The 20,594-nt window shown below is 42.5% G+C and overlaps 1 protein-coding gene across 3 annotated transcripts in view; it reads left to right on the top strand.

The window, feature by feature from the left end:
- The window catches only part of TUSC3 (tumor suppressor candidate 3), a 166,240-nt gene extending 158,101 nt beyond the window's left edge, over window positions 1-8,139 (top strand). For all 3 annotated transcript variants that reach the window (XM_061583648.1, XM_061583649.1, XM_061583646.1), the window contains one exon: window positions 7,666-8,139. Coding sequence is in view for 2 of the 3 variants with exons in the window: in XM_061583649.1 (XP_061439633.1) it covers window positions 7,666-7,681 (16 nt within the window). In the remaining variant the exon portion in view is untranslated. The remainder of the gene's footprint in view (window positions 1-7,665) is intronic.
- Window positions 8,140-20,594: the final 12,455 nt, after the last annotated feature.

A 20,594-nucleotide genomic window follows, 5' to 3' on the forward strand; every position in this document is an offset into this window, starting at 1 on the left:
TTTTAGCACACAGCCATATACATGAAAATGGTAAGAGGATCCTGTACTATATCTATGATAGTTGCTGTGGCTTTTGATCATCTGAAGGAAAGTGGTTTAAAATGGCAATGTAAGATAGCTGAGCCTGTGAGTTTACCTGCTCATCTGGGCTTTTGTAATCCAAATTATGTAGTCACACTTTTGAACAGGAGTTATTTTTTTTTAAAATCTAGTCTACCTTGAGCAAGTGCAAGGCTTGAAAGACATTGGACTTCCTTTTCTTCCCATTCATTTCAATTAGCTGTTCATTTGTTTTGATTTCAGTTGCTTGGGTGCTGTCCTTCTCTTATGCTGCCTCGTTTCCCAGACATACGTCTTTTTACAAATGTTCTTAGTAGGTACAATTGCCTCATAAATTCTATCAAAGTTAGACAAAATGCGTAATGGATGAGGTTCTGATAGGTAGAGGAAGTAAATTGTATTTTCACAATTGTTCTATCAAGACATTGCTTCCATGCATTTAGATAAAGATGGGGAACTTTTGGCCTTCCAGATGTTGGACTCAGACTCTCATCATCCCTGAGCATTGGCCATGCTGGCTGGGATTGATGGGAGTTGGAGTCCCAACAATATCTTGAGGGCCATATGTCCCCCATCCTGATTTAGATTGCACATGGGGAAGGGAGCAGGATCAACTGTCTCCTGCCATCGTATGTCCCAGCCCATCTACAAGTTCAGAACAGTATCTTTAAATGAGACCCTACAACCAGTGCCAGGCTTTGTGAGCACAATTAAAAATAATTAATTAATTAAAATTAATACTGATGCGGTGACTATTTTGAGATGTAAATATAACCAACAAATATACTTAGGAATCTGTATATTTGAAGCACTGCAGTCATGATGAATGTGATTGCTTATATAGGTTTTTGCAAATGTCTAGTTCGTAGCAGCTTGAGGCTTGCAGGGGAAGTGAACAGTGTCCAGTCAAAGCAAAGAGCAGACAAGAACAGAACCTTGGACAGCTCCCAAGGGGGTCCTGCTGACTGAAGCATGCTCCTAAAGGATGCCAGCAGAAAACTTACTGTACCATCTGCCTCCTAATTTGTACTGAGATTACAAAAAAATTAGTTACCTGTTCAGCAACATAAGATGAATAGTCACTTAAAACACAGTGGGAGCTGCTGTTCATTGGGACTGGTAGGACAGAAAGCAGGGAGACCAACTATAGGTAGAGCCAGAGACAATAAGAGGCAAAGCCAACTAATTCTAGTTTTGTCCCCATCCTCCTCCCTGTGGAATTCTATAATGGCAGCACTGAGACTAAGGAGCTGACAGACAGTGCCATCCCATTAACTGGTTTTAAGAAGGAAGGCAAGCAGGTGAAGGCTGGCTAAGGGCAGAATGAGGTTGGTGGGGCAGTGGCCCCATTCACCCTCATGCAATAGTCTCCAGTGCTTAAACAGTAAGATGCCAGGATTGCAGTGGGACTTCCATGTAGAGTACTTCAGAAAGAAAGATTCAGCTTCTCCCAGGGTTCCTTATACAAATTACAATATAAAAGAACATGGGCCACCATTTCTATTTCTCCAACTCCACAGTGAAAAATACATTTCTGAATCTCATTTAATCAGCCAGTTAGCAAAGCACAAGGCAAACACAACGCTCCTCCATATTTGTAAATAGTTAATGTCTCTGGCAATTCCATAATTTGGAATATTGCTTAGGTCTTGCTGTCCACTATTCTAATCTGTTGCAGTACTCAGATGGTATAAATCTAGCTTTATTAGCCTCTGGATAACAGAGCTGAACCTTCTTTAGAATATAAATACCCAAAGCCTCAGGGGACAAGCCTAGCATAAGTATCTTCTTTTTCATAACCTACATCCACTGGCCAAGACAACAAGTTGCTATAATTAGAAGGGACAGAGAAAAAATGCAAACACAGCCACTATTTCAGGGCATTTATTCAAGCTTTTTATTCAAGGTGTATAGCCACATTCCCTACACAGGATGGCAAGTCCAAAATCTTTCCAAGAAAACTGGATGGAACCCTTGCTAGCTGAGGATTGATGCAGTAATCCCTATGAGAAGGATTGATGCAGTAATCCCTATGAGATCCCCAAAGGTAAACTGAGGCAAAAATGTAGCTGTAAAATCCTGAACAGCTGTAGGAATACAGTGACCACCCTGTGTGGGAAAATACCACAAAGATGGCTTGTTGGCTGCAATTGCAGAATCAGTCACCTGCTTTTCTTGTTCAGACCAAGAATACTGTCTGTGTTGGAAGGTTGAGTCAACTGGATCAGTTTCAATTATTGCAGCCTGAGAATGTGGATGAGCTACTTGAATAAGTGCAGCTGACCACCTGCCCCCTTGACCCTTGCCCAGCTTAGCTTCTTAGATCTAGCCAGAGGAGGTTGACAAAGTGAGTAAAGGGAGTGATTAATGCTTCACTGAAGGAGGAGGGGATACCATCTGCCTTGAAGGAGGCAGTGGTATGTCCCCTCCTTAAGAGGACTTCCCTGTATCCCAAAGTGTTAAACAACTATTGTCCAGTGACAAATATCCCCATTTGGGGCAAGGTGCTCGGGAAGGTAGTGGCAGTCTAACTTCAGGCATGCTTGGAGGAGTCTGATTACTCGGATCCATTCTAGTCTGGCTTCAGGCCTGGCCATGGCACTGAAACTGCCTTGGTCGCCCTAATTGATGATACCTGTTGGGAGAGAGATAAGGCAATCTTGTTCTCTCAGCAGCTTTTGATACTGTTGGCTATGGTATCCTTTTTGAGCATCTCAGGGAGGTGGGGGTCAGGGGCACTTTGCTTCAGTGGTTCCGCTCACACTTCCAAGGCTGCTTCCAAAAAGTAGTTATGGGAGGCTACTGTTCAGCACCATGGGAGCTGTTCTGTGGTGTTCCTCAAGGTTCCATCTTGTCCCACATGCTATTTAACATCTATATGAAGTCGCTCAAGGTTGTCATAAGGAATATTTAGTGTGAGGTGTCATCAATATGCAGATGACCCCAACTCAATCTCTCTATTACATCTGAATCGGGAGGGGCAGTTGAGGTGTTTGACTGGTGCTTTGAGGCAGTGATTAGCTCAATGTGGGCCAGTAAATTGAATCCTGAAAAGGCAGAGCTGTTAAGTGTTCAGAGTTGTCATGTCCAGGAGATGGAGAGACTCACTGTTCTGAATGGGGTTGTGCTTCCCTGGAAGGAGCAGGTGAGCAGCTTGGAGGTACTCCTGGAGCCAACATTGTCACTGGAGGCTCAGGTGGCCTCAGAGCTAGGAGTGCCTTTTTCCAGATCCGTCTGGTTTGTCAGCTTTGGTCCCTTTTGGACAGAGATGACTTGACCACAGCACTCCATGCTCTGGTAACTTCCAGATTGGATTATTGCAACAAGCTCTATGTGAGGCTGCCCTTGAAGATGACTTGGAAGCTTCAACTAGGCCAAAATGCAGTGGGCAGATTACTGGCTGGAGTTGTTTTTAGAACTCCTATAAACCCTGTTCTAAAACAGTTGCATTGGTTGCCAGTTTGTTTCCGGGTGTGATTTAAGGTGCTCACATTAACGTTGAAAGCCGTAAAAGACTTAGGGCCCAGATATCTGACACTGTCTCCTTCCCTACAGACCCTCTTGGGTGTTGAGATCAGCAGAGGGCTCCCTTTTGGTAATTCTGCTACCCTCAGAAGTTTGGAGGTGGCCCAAGAGAGAGCATTCTTTGTGGCAACCACTAAGTTGTAGAATTCCCTCCCCATTGAGGTGCATCTGGCAACTTCACTGTACAGTTTTAGGCGAATACTGAAGACTTTACCCTGGCCTTCCACACTGGAGACATATCGTTTTAGGACCCACCATATTTTGTTATTTTAGGTTGTTTTTAATTGTTTTTAATGCCATATTGTAACATTGTTGTAACCTACCCTGGGACCTCTTGGTGTAGGATAAGTGATAAATGTTAATAATAATAACAACAACAACAGCTGAAGCCTTATGTAGCAGACCTAAAGTGTTTAAACTCACTTCCCTTATTTTGCAGTCTTTGGCTTCTCTGTGGCTGAGGAGATAGTGCTACTGCAAGGGTCTCATCCTCTGAGTCAGAGGATATGGCAAGGCTTTCCTCAAGCCAGAAGGGCACTGAAGAAGGTGCTGACAACTCTTCCCCCCTGGAAGAAGCCTCATCCTCATCAGAGTTGTATACCACACAGTGCAAGGTCCCCCATTTCTGACTCATGACAGTAACAGAATGCTGAAGGCCTAAATCTCCTTTTAAAAAAGAGAGAAAAGCATGAAATCGGAGGAAGAGCTCAGCAGCAGAAAGGAAAGAATTTGGTCAATAGCACTGAGTGTCCCTTTTGCTCTTTAATTTGAACACCTTTCTATATGTATGGGGCAGATCTATTAAGAACATGGATTTGTCACTGTCATATGAGGTCCGATCTTCAGTTTCTATAGTCAGCTAGTGCAGTTCCATGCTTCAAGCTAAAACTGAAAGTTGTACACCCAACTTTCGTGAGAAGGGAAAAAACACAACTTTTTCTGAAATGCCATTCTATGTGCTTCTTGACTGCTCTGAAATGGGGCACGCTATTTCAAAATTAGCTAATCAAGTATTTAAAGTTTGCTCCTCATATGCATCCTTCTCCTGCATCATTATCACGTTAGCATTTGTGGGAATACCACATACCGATTGTTGCATTTGTTGGCTCTGTTTATACATTGACAGATGTTTGCTGTTTATAGACACAGACAATTATGCTTGTGGAGGGGGAAAATTGGTTTTATGATTATTGCCACTGGACTGATCAGAAGTTGTAATATGTGAACTTAACACTAGTCCATGTGACTGAATGCCCATCAAGGTTGGGGTGCTTAGAAGGGCAGAGGGATGAATAGATAATCAGTAGTAGAGTGAAATTGACCATCAGAGCTATGACATTTTGTTCATTTTTCAGCAGTTGATGGCAAAATAAAATACTGTGGTCAGATTCTTATCACTAGTGCTCTGAGCTAGGAGTGTGGGAGACTCCTTGTTAACCCATGTCTCCCTCCCTGCATTCAGCTGGGTGCTGGGACCGAAGGTGGAGGAAAAGAGCCAGGTCAAATACTGACAAATAGCAAAGAGGAGTAGATTTCCTGGGCTGCATTAGAAACAAAAAAATCATACCCAGAAACTCATTTCAGTTTTGTAATGTTTATATAATGAAAATATAGCTCAAACATGAACAATTAAATGATTACTTGGAAAATATCACATCACACAACAAACCCAAAATAAATGGCACATATTTTGGAGTTATAAAACCTATGTGTATGCATTGGATCACACTAGGATTAAGAGTTAGGGTCTTTGCATACATTGCATACATTGCAAAGTAACCAGTCTGAATTTGCCACCTGAGTACTCTTGACAGGGAATTGCAGCCAATCCTGTCTTTCTGGGGAGTATACTATTTATAGAACGTTAACTTGGAAATGTGACTTGGCAACATCGCCGTTCCACTAAGAATGATTCTGAAAGTCTCTCCCTTTGAATTTTACTCTGGATTTGAGGGGATGGTGTTGTTATTTTATTTTATTCTTTTTTTAGTTGCAGAATAGCACCAGTGGGTTCATTTTTCTGCCATCCTCCCTTTGGAATTCCAAATCTTACAGTTGCTATGCATGTGTTGTTTGCTCTTGCTGCAGGTACCCCTTCCTGCCATTTGTTTGTGTTAACACACACATGCACATACACACACACATCCTTGGAGGTAGCAAGCCATACCCACAAGCATTTCTGCTCATTAAAACACCCCTTTTTGGTTAATGGAAAACACAGCCTTTAAATTTAACTGCCCAATCACATCAGCATTCCATTTAGTTAAAGCACTTGATAGATTAGCTGGAGGTTCTGTTTAACTGAAGTCTGCTAAAAGTGCTGCACAATGCCCACCTGTTAACTTCAGTTAAACAGAGCCTGCAGCTAATTTTCCCTATGCACAATCACAAGGGAAAGAAATTGCTTGGAAATTTTATCATTTATTCATCCTTCCTGCATGTCTTGGGGCAGCTATTTCTTTTTACAAGTTTACAAATATGCAAATTCCATGGCGTGGTCTTGTAAGTGTATCTCACTGGGGATGGATAGCCAGGTTTCTAACCCCTTTTTGATCTCTTCAGAGTGAAATTATGAAACTTTCTTGGCCTTCTGGTATTAATATTACACTGCTCTCAGGAGACCTCTTTTTCCCTGTATGCATGTCTCAGCAAGGGATTTTCAAGGACAGTAAAGGAGTTTAAATGTAACTGCTACACTTTCCTTAATAATTTTTTAAGATTCACAGTGAAGTCCATGGCTTACCTGTAAGAAAAAGAAAATCAATGCGGACCAGCAGGAGGAACTCTGTGTGCACAAATGTTGATATCACTTATAGATATTCTCAGAATGGAGCATGGTGCAGCACTGTCAAAAGTAATGAAATAATATTGTACCCTTAATAAAGCAATCAGTGAATTAATATATAGGCCCAGTCATTACGAATTTCTTTTCAAGTGTCCTGCAAATTTCTTTTGGTTATTTACAGCTTTGTAGGGTGTAATTCAGAGCATGGCACTGGAGAATAAAAGCATGAGAGTACTATTACAATCATGCCCTGCTTGTAGGCTCCCAGAGGCATCTGGTTGACCACTTGTGTGAACAGAATGCTGAACTATATAAGAACATAAGAAGAGCCTGGTGGATCAGGCCAGTGGCCCATCTAGTCCAGCATCCTGTTCTCACAGTGGCCAACCAGGTGCCTGGGGGAAGCCCGCAAGCAGGACCCGAGTGCAAGAACACTGTCCCCTCCTGAGGCTTCCGGCAACTGGTTTTCAGAAGCATGTTGCCTCTGACTAGGGTGGCAGAGCACAGTCATCATGGCTAGTAGCCATTGATAGCCCTGTCCTCCATGAATTTGTCTAATCTTCTTTTAAAGCCATCCAAGCTGGTGGCCATTACTGCATCTTGTGGGAGCAAATTCCATAGTTTAACTATGCGCTGAGTAAAGAAGTACTTCCTTTTGTCTGTCCTGAATCTTCCAACATTCAGCTTCTTTGAATGTCCACGAGTTCTAGTATTATGAGAGAGGGAGAAGAACTTTTCTCTATCCACTTTCTCAATGCCATGCATAATTTTATACACTTCTATCATGTCTCCTCTGACCCGCCTTTTCTCTAAACTAAAAAGCCCCAAATGCTGCAACCTTTCCTCGTAAGGGAGTCACTCCATCCCCTTGATCATTCTGGTTGCCCTCTTCTGAACCTTTTCCAACTCTATAATATCCTTTTTGAGATGAGGCGACCAGAACTGTACACAGATTTATACAACGGCTTGATGATATTGGCTGTTTTATTTTCAATACCTTTCCTAATTATCGCTAGCATGGAATTTGCCTTTTTCACAGCTGCCACACACTGGGTCGACATTTTCATCGTGCTGTCCACTGGTCTTATCTAGCAGGGATCTTGTTATGATCTTGTGCAGTGTTAATACATGTTGGAATTGCATATTTGTTTTGATTTCTAATGTGTTAATTGGTATTACCTCTTCCCCTTCCACCACCCCCAAAATAGGGTTACAAATCTTATATTCAAAAGCAAAAGGCCAAGCTACATGTGCACATTTTTCTGCATTTAATCATATATTTTCTTTCTTTACAGCTTCTTAATTAAGTGAATTCAAGTGGGATTTCCATAAGGCTAATGTTTGCTAAGAAGATAAACAGCTTCAGATATTATCTGCTTACCAACATTACATTTCTTCAAGAGTCTTTGGTTGGTTCATCTGCTTCCTGTGATAAAATTCCAGCATTTGTGTGGAGAAGACAATTTTGTTTTTGTACCTTATTACCAAATACATCTAATTTATAATGCATAGCAAATATTGGATATCTAATTGGAAGATGTGATACACAAGAATGAGAGTAGGGTATGGTTGGTGATCCTCAATTTAAATAAAGTTTACTTTAGTTGGGAAAGTCTTTGTGGTGTTGTTCAATTGCAATTGTATAGACTTCTGATGAAAAAATTCAACCCTTTAAATAGTTTGAAACTGTAATCCTGTGGCAGAAAGTCATGTAAGATTTATTAGTACCAAACCAGGTTTGCTTAATAAAGAAAATGAAAGCTGAATAAGTGCCCAGAACTGCAGAGTTATTTGTTAGCATGCATTGCGTGTCAAAAGGATACTTCTTTCAATTGGTATTCTTCAATACTCAAGAGGGCTGCATTTTTAAAAAAATTGCAAAAAGAGAGAAAGTTATATTTTTAAGCATTAAGAATAATTCTTTAATAGAAAATCAATAAATACCCAACACATTTTGAGCATTACTGGTTGCTCTTTCTTCATAGAAGGAAGACTCCACCACTACCTCCCTGCATGTGGCTCCTGGAGTATGTCAGTTCAGATTTGCTTCTTTACATCTGCAGAAAATTCTGTTAAGTTGCATAATTCCTTATGATGTGAGGATAGTTTCTGGGGCTATGGTGGCATCACATTCTGCCAGGCTGAGATGTGGCATGTGATTATGGCAGAAGAATTTGTTCTTTCACAGGGGAGGGGAGGTCATCTTCTGCTTCACCTACCCTACCCTTATGATACAGTTCTCTAGTGACCTTGAGGCTTATTTTCACCATTTCACATTTTAGGAATACATTATGTCTTGAGTGTGTGCTAAGACCCACCTACTAAAAAGCTGTCAGGAAGTTATTTGTTCAACACAGGAGGGAGATTTGGTAAAGCTGACACTGTATACTCAGTATTACATAAAGCTCTGAGCAGAGGCAGTAAGAATAGGTGAAGTACCTGGTAGGTTAGCGGTTAATGAATATGCTTAGATCAGCTAACTAGCTGAGTGAAGTGCCGTTGTCCATTTCACCACAAACCCCTGTTCCAGATGGTGGGGCAGAGGCTGAAATGTACAGCTTTACTTAAGACCATCTAGTGAGTTCGTGACTAACGTGAAGAGCTACAGTGTTTAACTGATCAACTGGTTAGATTAATCTAGCTAGCTAGATTTAATTGATTAGATTAATCAGTTTTTAAAACCTTTGAACTAAAGGTGCCCTGATTTATTGGGAAGCAGATATATATTATATAAGCACTTGTAAAAATCACAAATCGCAATCACCATCTTAAGAAAGGCATTAAGGCACAGAAGAATGCCTCTTCTGTGTCTGCTATGCTACCAACATGTGCCATCATAAAACCAAGGAAAGGATGCTTTGTGCTTCAAAGCTATTTTTATGATTTTATTATGGCTGAGACTTATTCTAGACTGGAACACACTAAATGGCCTACCCCACATTCTCAAAAGTTAGTATCAAGGTAGAATTAGGGTCTGAATCTGCTTACCTGGTTGATAGTACCCACAAAAGGACAAAAAGGCAAGTGAGCCTCATTGCGTCAGAAGCACAGCAGGGTCTAAAGGCCTCAGAGTTTGCCATGCTTCTCAACTTGGCTCAGTCTCCCCACACACACACACTATCCACAATTTAGGGTTGCCAGGTTCAAGGCCTGATCCTGATCCTGTATCTTTAGGAGAAGAGAAAGTCAGCTAAGTGCAGGTGTTCTTGTAACCCTGTAATGGGAAAAACCACAAGGTGGAATTCACCCTCCTCCCTGCACAACTTTTAAAGATACAGAAGACCTCTTGGAGGCTGGGCCTGGCAACCCTAATCCACATCCATTTGGATGCCTTGTGGGGGTTGGTGGGAATAATAGGGAGGATGCATTCTGTACTGAGATACACAGCCAATTTGGAAACCTGCAGGCCAATGCATATTCCTGATTACGTCTCTGTGAGAGTGCTGAAACATGGAAGTCTTGCTAATTAGGAAATAATCTATTAAGATGTTTGGACATCTGGCAGAAATCCACTATATCCAGATTAATTCTGGACATAGCGTGACCCACCCATCACTATCTAATATCTTCCATCTAGAGCATCCCTCTGGAGGCAGTTGAGCTGGTGAACCCCTACCACAGATACAGTACTTCTTTCTGATGACAGTTACCATGAGCGTCAGTCTCTTCCCCACTTCCCCCCGATGTTCACATGCATCATCACCAGGAAACAACCCCTATTAGGGTGGTTATGCTGGCTCCAATGTTACCTGTTTCCAGCTTTTGTACATGGCATAGTCATAAACTATGAAGTAGCCCTATATTTATAACTTGCTGATTTCTCTTTTTTTTTTACATTTAGTGATGTACTCTTAAGATGCAGTGCATGACAGGCAGAATACATAATCCTTCAAAATACCTCATATTACAATATTTGCAGATCATGGGTGGAACATATTGCATACACACAAATCAATTTTGTTTTTGTATTCCTCTCATACTAAGATTTGTATGGTTTAAAAAGATACACATGCTCTGAATATTTAAGTTTTTCAGAGCTTGGAGACATCTTGTCAAAAACAGAATCTATGGTTGATCTGGGATAGCAACCCTGACCCAGGTTCAAAGCCGTGTTTTATTCAATTTGAAAATGAGCTTCAACAAAGTGTCTCCGTGCCTACTGAGTCTCTCACTTGTCCCTATCACATCTACTGGGGGTTTCACAAGATGATAATGTCATTAAGGCAGCATATAATTCTTCAAATGACTTAACATGTATTTAATAGCTTCTGGTTGGTATAGCTTGAACACAGTGTTATGGTTTAGGAAATCTGTTTCTGAAATATTGACACCAATTTGCCTTTCTGGATATATCCCATTTTACATAATCTGATGACAGCAATTTGAGCAGTGAGTAATATATTTGATATTGACTTAACGCTGTGATGGTGCACCTGTGCCGCCCAGATGTCGATGGATGACAGTTCCCATCAGCTCCAACCATTGGTCATGCTGACTGGAGGTGGTGGGAGTTGGAGACCAACAACATCTGGAGGGCCACAGTTTCCCCTCTCCTGACATACAGCCTTACTTTTCAAGAAGAAAGAATGCAAGACAAGGTTCCATGTGAATCTTCACAGCAACAACTTGCCTTGAGCTGAGAAACCTATTTTCCAAGTCCACTTTCCATGAGAGGGATGTGCAAGACAGAAGATGTGGCCTTTGGCCCTTGAAAGAGCTGTTCAGTAGCAGTAAATTGACCAAACCTGCTGTAAAAGAAAGGCTCAAAATGTTATATCTGCACCTTGGATATCAATTCACTAATAGGCAAAAAACTTTGCGGTTTAAGAACATACTTGTAGCCAACAGATATTTCTGTCAGTCTTTAAAAAGCAGGGAAATTGCGCAGCTATAGTGAATGCACCAAGGAAGCAGGAGACCTGACCTCTCTGAGATATTGTACTGCCCTACAAATTTGTCAAAATGCAAACACAATTTGGTTGGTATTTCACAGTCCAATCCACTTCTTGTGTAGCCTGGAAGAATTTGGTAACATGCCTCTGAGCATATGGTGAGTGGTGGCAACACTTGCTATCTCCAAAGATGAAGAATTACATATTTGTATGTTTGTTGGTGTTCTTCTTACTTTGCTTCTTTTCTGTGTTACTACTGTTTCTACAGAGAATCTAACCTAGAAAATTATATATTTCTCATTATTCATCCTAGAAATCTGTTGCCAAATTTATTTTTATTAATTTCAAAGCCTTTTTATTGGTCAATGTCATATGATGGTGAAGACAGCCTTTTGTGTTTCAAACTGGAGGTTATGCTCTGTTTCTATTTTGGGTGCATTAACAATTAAATTTGAAACTGAAGTTTGATGTAAAATCAGACTGATTACAATATGTTGCTACTTCAGCAATGACTCTAGCTATTGGAAAAAACAAACTTGGCCTACCCAAGATGCATGTTTTCAGCCTGCTATGCTTAAATTACTACACTTAAGGAAAGGTGGGCATGGTCAATTAAAAACATAGAGCACACGTAGAATTCTGCTAGAATATATTTCACCTCCCACTGTTTTATCTAATGCAAACTGAGAAACTCTGCATGTCTAATGGAAACTATTTTGCAGAAGAGTCAGTGCCATTATTCCACAATTGTTTTTGGAGCTTTTTTTTTTAGTGCTGCAAGGTGTTGCTATACTTCACGTTTTCACAGAAACAGAAGAAAAGAAAATGATCTACTGTAGGAAACTTCACTAAAATTGCAAAGTAAATCAAACATATTTAAAGTGACTATCTGAACTATATCTTGTGTCTTAATATTGTTGCTTCCTCTCTGCCAAAACAAGATCAGCATAGCACATGTCTTGTTTCTGTTATTTGGGCTGATTGCAGGTGTTGCCACCACTCCCCATATTCTCAGAGGCACATGTTACCAAATTCTTCCAAGCTACACAGGAAGTGGATTGTAATGTGAAAGACCAACCCAAATTGTGTTTGCATTTTCACAAATTTGTAGGGCAGTACAATATCTCAGAGAGAAGGTTGGGTTTCCTGCTCCCCTGGTGCATTCACTGTAGCTGCCCAATTTTCCTGCTTTTTAAAGTTTGATAGAAAGATATGTTGGCTATAGGTATGTTCTTAAACCGCAAGGTTTTTTGCCTGTTAGTGAATTTCTCTGCTTTTTAAACTGGGAGGTAAGAAATGGGATCCTGTGAATGTATTGATTATTTGCATGCTTATTGAGTTCAGTGGGATTTACTCCCCTGCAATCATGCTTAGCATAGATGAAACTGACGACAGGATGGGGAGAGGAGGAGGGGGATGGGTGCAGGCAGGAGGGGGAGGAGGAGGGCAGGTTTGATCATTTGCTTGTTTATTGAGTTCAGTGGGATTTACTCCCGTGCAATCGTGCATAGGGTAGGAAAAACTGACAATGGGGAAAGAGGCCTAGAGTGGGGAGGGGAGGAGGAAGAAGAAAGAGGGGAGGGGAGGAGGAAGGGGGAGGAGGGGAAAGGCAGGTCTGATAATTTGCATACTTATTGAGTTCAGTGGCATTTACTCTTGTGCAATCATGGCTACGATAGGTAAAACTGACCATGGGGGAGGCAAGGGAAGAGTAGAGGGAAGGAGGAAGGGGGAGAGGGCAGTACAAGGAGGGCATAGGAAGAGGAGGGGGAGGGGTGAAGGAAGGGGGAGGGGAAGGCCAAAAGGGAGATGATGGGAGGGAGGAGGAGGAGAGGGCAGGTTTGATCATTTGCATGCTTATTGACTTCATTGGGATTTAGTCCCATGCAATCATTCTTAGGATATGTGAGACTGACCTGGGAGAGGAGCAGGTAGGTGAGATTGAGGGAGGAACGGGGAGGGGAGGAGATTGTATGGGTGGGCACTGAGCAGAGGGGAAGCCCTTTTCCTTTCCCAAAGGGAAACATTGTGGACAGTACCATTCTTTTTCAGGGTTTCTCCATCTTTTTATTCTACAGCAGGCACATATAGCTTTCCACCTAAATTTAAACCAAAGCTGTCCCTGGCCACATCCACATCAGACCTTTATTTCACTTTAGACAGTCATGGCTTCTCCCAAAGAATCCTGGGAAGTGTAGTAAGTGAAGGGTGCTGAGAGTTGCTAGGAGATGCCCTGTTCCCCTCACAGAGCTTCAATCAGAGTGGTTGACTATTAAACCACTCTGGCCAGTAGAGCTCTGTCGGGAATAGGAGTCTCCTCTCAGCACCTTCCACAAACTACACTTCCAAGGATTCTTTGGGGGAAGCCATGACTGTCTCAAGTGAAATCAAACTCTGGTGTTGGTGTGGCCCCCTGATTAGCCAAGCGAAGCAGCTGTGAGTCTGGCTTTTAGAACACTGACAGTTGGTTCTTACTGAGCATGCCCGGCCTTATCATTGAGTTCAATGCTAAATTTCTTAAATTAATTAAAAATAAGCCAGGCATTTTTTAAAAAACTTTTAAACTGCAGAAGATGAAGGTCAAAGAATGGGGCAAGGTCAGTAATAGGATTACAGGTACTCTGTGAACATAGCTGATTTTTAATTAATTTCAACAGATTATGAGAACTTTTGACAGAAAAAAGTCCAAAAGGGGTCTGCTTTTTTCCTCTCTCTTTTTACACTTCAAACTCTTAATTCTCTCTGACTGTTTTGTGTATCGCCATGAAAATTTAGAGGGTTGTTCAGCGTTTCTGAGTTCAGGACTACAAGTTTTGTAACATTTTGTTTTGAAATGAGCTTATGGAAAGTATCAGAATGGCATGGGTTATTTTCAATATAACATTGCGGAATGCGAAAAATTAATGCTTACTATAGTATACACAATGCTGTATAATATATGCACCTCTTTCCATGAATGCTTTCTATAATTTGATATAAAGGAGAAAGTGTTTAATGCCACTCTCTCCTTGGAGACTCTTCTTGCGTTCAGTGTTATTTTGTATACCGGCAGTCTTTTATATTCAGGGTTTTGAGTTATCTGGAGCCAGCAGTACAAAGCCCCCAAACAGCCCATTGAAAAGGCTAATATGGAATAATGGAAGAAGCCAACAGCTGGAGAGGCCAGTGGTTTTTGTTGTCAGAAGCTGCTAGTATTCATAAGGAATGTAAAGGAAAGAATTGTTTGGTCTTTGCTTACAACCTCGATGAGAGCCAAGCACTATTCAGCTTTGAAGCTACTTTGTGTGTTGTGCAGATTGCAGCTAGAGGACAGGACTAAACAATTGTGAAAATTGAAGGTCAAACTAAACACGGCTTTCTTAAGAACTGGGGGTAACATTCAATGCCAGCTCTACTCAGAGTAGATCCATCAAAGTGAATAGACAGGACTAGCAGGTTCATTAACTTCAGTGGGTTGTTAGGACATGTGTCCTTGGGATCATGAGTGTGTGAACCTGCCACCCACATGTCCCATGAAACACAGCTCCTTGAGAGGAGGAGGATCTTTTGCTAGGGATAAAACAAGTGCTTTGCCCTGAAATGTGCCTAAGTGGTGCATGTATAACCCAAGTAATGCAGGTCCAAACCAGACTAAAGCAAAGCTTTCTTATATTGAGAGAAAAGAGAAGAATAGCATTACAAAATTACTGGGTGAGGGCAGCATTAATCATTAGTATCCTAACCCATTCATGACTTTAAACTAAAGAGATCAAAGGACGCTATTACTATAAAGAGTGACAGGTAGGAGAGATTACCTATCCTAGGCCCAGGAGTGGGCAGTGGAATACAGCTGAAGTGATGTGGAAGAGCTCTGACCCCAAATCAGGAAGGAATCTGTTTGCCTCAAGGCTTGTGCCAAGACACAGAATCCCTTCCTGGTTCTGTCCCTGCCGTCCCTTGTTGAGTTCTTTGAGCGTATTGTTACCAGTGTTGGAGCTCAGATCACCATTAACCCCCCCTTTTTTAGATCTCAACCCTTTTTTTTTAAAGACCCTTTTTCTCTTCTAACTCCCCTGAAAAAGGAGGGGTCTGGGTATGAGGTGATTTTGTGTGTGTGTGCATGCATGTTTCTTGATGACCCTGAGAAACTCAGGCTATTTTCTAATTCTTGCTTGAACAATGGGATAGTTCTCCTAGGCTTGAGGGAAATTTGCCAAGGAGAAGATAACATTTATTTCAGTTTCTCTTGGTTATTTTTGTTGCTCAAAGGATGGCCCTGGGCTGTCCCTTCACAGTACCTCAGGAACGCATAACTAGCCAGGCACCGGGGTGTGGGGTGAGAAAACTTCACTGGATTCCTAATGGCCTGTCCTGAATAGTTCATCGTCAGTCTCCTAGCCGATCTGCACTCGAGGTCAAACCATCTTTTGCCCAGCTGTCTGTTGGCCAGGTGTTGGGTTTTCTGGACTAGCAGTGGCCTTAGATGACTTAGAATTGACTGAAATGCATGTATAGGATCCAGTGCTGATCCGATAATTCCTTGCCAGAGTATTTGCAAGGTGTTATTAGTTTAAAAATGTGATATAGTTGTTTGTAACTCACTTGACCAACACTTTCTCCGTTCTCCAGCTTGTGTCCCGTCGAGAATTAATAATGGTTGAGGGGAGAGAGGCTGTTGGAGTCATAGGTATAACAGAAGGGGGAAATGGTCACTTTCCACTCTGCTGCCAACCTCGAACTTAAGTGTTTTGGAGCGCAATACAGTAGATGTTAATATGTAATCAATTGTGCTGGCACCTCGATTGGTCAGATAGGTGAAAGGGTGTCCCGTCCAGAGCCAAAAGAATGAAGCTGGAGTGTGTGTGCAAGTAAATCTCGTTTTATTAGAGTAATGGATACATCAAAGGCATTGCGCTTCATAGGAAACCCTACGCTAACTCACTAGAGTCCCTAACTATACTCTAGACATGCTCTGCAGCCTGTGAAGGAAGTTGACTCAACGACCCCCCACTGGGAGCGGCAGGCTTATATAGGAAATGTTTTCAAACGTAATCTCTGACTCCTTCGTAATTCCTGTCTTTGCCCTGTCCGTTTCTCGCGGCAAAGGGAACGAGGAGACAGGGGACGCGCATCCAGCAGCTCATCTGAAGACACCTGCTCCCGAGCAACGGGCTCGAGGTCAGGGGGCGGTGCCACACTGGAATCCTCCTGGGAACTGCTTGGTAAAGGAGGAGCTGGCACTGACTCTGGAGCTTCCCCCCACAAGTCCTCTGCATCAACTGGGGGCGGTGCGCTCGGCTCCTCAGAAAGGGCGTTACTCATGGGAACTGGCTGGAGAGCAGGCTGCCCCCCTCCCGCACGATTCTGCTCAGACACAACAATCCCCAACTCTGCTTCTTCTGGCTGCGGAGGTGCCTGAAACTCATGCCTCCCCCCTTCCTGTCCCTTCTGAGTTGGCTGCAGCGCAACAAAGTGCTGTTAGATATGTCGATGTCAGAGCCATGAAGGCAATCCAGTTGATGAAGGTATAGTAACTCCTGCAGTCTCGCACCTTGTTTAGTAGATGTCATGTCTTGAGAGACTCTGCCTAGTAAAGGTGATTGAAAGGAGGGTCCATGGTTTGTAGAGACCTCGGTGCTGGACCATAAAACCCCCAACCTGGCATTAAAATCACCACATAGCAACAATCTGGATCCTGGAAATTGAAGCTCTAATTGAGACAAGACTTCTGACAGGTTGTACCAAACACTGTTAGGACCCAAGTTCTTAGCCAGCAATGGTGGAAAGTAGATATTGACGCATACAAGGAGACCTATAATGCTGCTCTTAATCATCAGAATCTGCATGTGCTGTGGACACATTGTCTATTTGCTGGACGTCTGCTGCTAGATCTGCCACGATAAAGGTTGTAAGGCCACCACTGCCCCTTCCTTTTAAGCTGAGTTTCATCACAGGCGAGGAGAAGGCACTAAAACCGTGCAGATACGGGGACTTTGCAGCGACAATCCAGGTTTCTTGGAGACACAAGATTTTAAATTTTTGTAGATAAGTGACAAAGTCCCATCTTGAAGTTTATTCTCCCATCCCATAATGTTCCAATAGAGAATAGGTAGTTGTCAGGCTGGGCAGATCATGTCAACGTCATTGGAAATATATGCAACCATTTACATCAGAAGTTACATGAGCAAAAGTTAGAAGACGAGATGTTTTATCAGGCCTGCTGCCACCTATAATAGTGGTAGTTGACATCCCTTCCGGGTATGTGTGTACCTCTATCGATGCCTGTATGTTAGGTGTGGTTGTTATTTTCCTAGTTATTTCTCTAGGTAAAATGGGCTTTTCAGACAGGCCTCTGTGAGATATCTCATTTTTTGCCAATTAGTGGGGCTTTTGGCGTGTCCATGGCTGACAGGTATGGCGAGTGTGGAGGATGGCCAAGGTAACAGGCTTACATCCTGAATAGAGAGAACATTGTCTTCCTCTGCGGTCTGATAAACAAGGTGTGTTCCAGCTGACCTACCTTCTTTCGGCAGTATACTCTGAATGGACAGGTTAGAGGGCCGCTGATCCACCTCCCGCCCGGGGACTGCCAGGGGGCGCATCACTTTGTTCATGCACCTCTTTTCAGGTTTAGAGACCGTTGGGTCCAGATCTAGTTCTATCACCGTTGAATCAGATCCGTGTATAAAGGACTTCTTTGATTGGATGTTTATTAAATGTAGCTTAAGGTGATCAATTCTTAGTATTTCAGTTTGAGTTGGAAACGGCAGAGTGCCAAAGGAGTCTATCAGTAGTCTCTCTTCCGCGTCAAATGGATAATTAGTTATGTCTAAATCATGGGTATGTTCCAGTGGAGAGGTATCTGAGACTCCCTTACAGGTCACTAGTTCGCTGCTTCCAATGCCAATATCTAGATCAACCGAGTCCAAATCAACCCTGCTTGACCATTCTCTCACTTTGAGGATGGTCGGCACGTGAGGCACATTGATTGGTCAAGGCCTCCGGAGGGGCCTTGTTTTCAAAGTATCTTAGGATTTCTATACCGGCCTTAGTAGAACAGTCCTTGTTATTAAGAATGTGATCCGCTGTAGTCTTTGCGGTAAAGGATACAACAGCTCGGGCTCTTATAGTACTAAAATAAAGATAGTCCACCTGTTGAATATCAGTTATTGTGAGTTGGCTTTGGGAAAGCCTCTTCAAGAGATCCAGAAGATGCCGTTTATGCTGCATTTGGGACAAAAACCCACTAGGTTTAGGGTAATTTGCTAATACTAGCTTATAACGATTCAGTACAAGCTTCCAGCTGCTGGCCGTTAGTTTTTTCGGTGTTTCTTGTTTTTTGTTCTGTTTTTCAAGGACGTCCATCCACGGATCCTGGGCGATATTATATGGGGTCTGTACCTTGCTGTTTAGAGTAGGATTAGGTAATGGTGGAGAGATAGACTCTCCTTGAGTCGAAGAACTCACTGGTGGGTTTGTGATGCTTTTTGTGTTGGAGTTCTTCAGAGATATTTGGACTCCCTTCTCTGTTTTCGATGCTACATGGTTTCCTACATGGTTTCCTACTAGATCAAATAGTTTCTTGAAGTTCATTTTTTCCCTTCGAGCTTGTTTTTGATTTTTCAGGTTTTTACTTTTCTTCTTTGGATTATTATTAGGTATCCTTTTACTTTTCTTGGATGCCCAGGATCTGATTGCTATCTCTTTTGGGGTAGATGACTCTTTGTCCTTTTGAGTTCTAGGTGACTCCTTAACTGTGTGAAATTGGGTGTACTTGCGGTGCAGTTCCACTAGGACCGTTAATAGATGGTTGCACTGTTAAAAAGACTTTCACGTGTTCAGTGTCCAAGGTCAACGTATAGAGCCATCTCAGTAATACCGGATCATTCCTGGGTGGGTCTGTGTAATGAATATCAGTCAGTGACTGGCTTTTCGTGTCCCCATTTGACTCTTTGTTAGTGAGGATATTAGCTCCCCCTATGGGGTGCGACGGGATTGTAGTCTTAGTTGTATCCTCCCTGGAAGTATCTAATTGGGAAGTATTAGATACATTGGATACCATTTTATCTGGCTTTGGGGGAGTCGCTAGAGTAGGAAAGTTAGCTGAACCAGAAAACTGTGGCGAGATTGTATCCACAGAGCATGTAGTGGAAATAGACAAGTTCGCTGACTTGTTAGTGTAGACGTCGTCAGCAAGTGCTATTTCTGCAGCCAGGCTTAGAGCTGAGTTCTCCTCTGGAGCTGCTTAGGTTACCCTTGCTAGTAAGTGACCAGTCGTGAGGGGAATATAAATCTTGGGAAGTGCTTTCATGTATCACTCTATTCGCTACTAGGATAAAGAAATGTGTAATTTTTAACTGGCCGTTAAAACAAACAAGCTCTATACCCATGGAGGGAACACATGAGCAAAACCTGGCAATAAACATCACAGTTGTATTTCCACAGCCAGATTGTACCAGATTCAGGGACAGGAGAAATGAGCAAAGGCCACCTGGCTGAGACCCCCAGCAACCTGGATGCTGGGAAAATAATGATCTAATAGGTATAAGGTGCCCCCTCCCAGAGGATCTTTTGGTTATAAATATAGGACTCTTGATCAGAGCTTGGAAAAGTTACTTTTTTGAACTACAACTCCCATCAGGCCAATCCAGTGGCCATGCTGACTGGGGCTGATGGGAGTTGTAGTTTTAAAAAGTAACTTTTCCAAGCTCTGCTCTTGATCTGGGCAGATAAGCCTCAAGGGAACATCAACAACCCTTGAAGCAACATCAAGACTCAAGAGCCATAACTCCTCCCAGACAACAGATCCTCACTGCAGCTGTCTGTGGGGCTTCCAGCCAGTGAGATACTTGTAAGAAAGACAGGGGGGAGAGGCAGGGACCCATTAGCCATCGATTTCATTTTAGTGTTTTATTGTCTGCAAATATTGACAGTTCAATGTAACCAGCTTGCTTAAATAAACCATTTAACCTCTTCACCACCAGAAGTGTTCATTGCCCTTTTGAAGTCTCGAACTTACTTGTCTGAGGGAAGGGAAAAACCTTTGGCAATACATGCCCACATTTTGCTCTCACGTGTTCTGGAGGAATAGTTTTTCTCCCTAAAGTGCTAATTTGCACGGTATCTGTGCTTAGAACATGAGAACACTACATAAGTAGAGAACTCCTGGATCAGGCCAATGGCCCATCTAATCCAGCATCCTGTCCTTGAAATAGCCAGCCAGATGTCTATAAGGGAAGCTCACAAGCAGGACCTGAGGGCAACAGCATTCTTAAGAACATAAGAACATAAGAAGAGCCTGCTGGATCAGGCCAGTGGCCCATCTAGTCCAGCATCCTGTTCTCACAGTGGCC

The sequence above is a fragment of the Rhineura floridana genome, chromosome 9 (assembly GCF_030035675.1).
Source record: "Rhineura floridana isolate rRhiFlo1 chromosome 9, rRhiFlo1.hap2, whole genome shotgun sequence".
Taxonomy (NCBI): domain Eukaryota; kingdom Metazoa; phylum Chordata; class Lepidosauria; order Squamata; family Rhineuridae; genus Rhineura; species Rhineura floridana.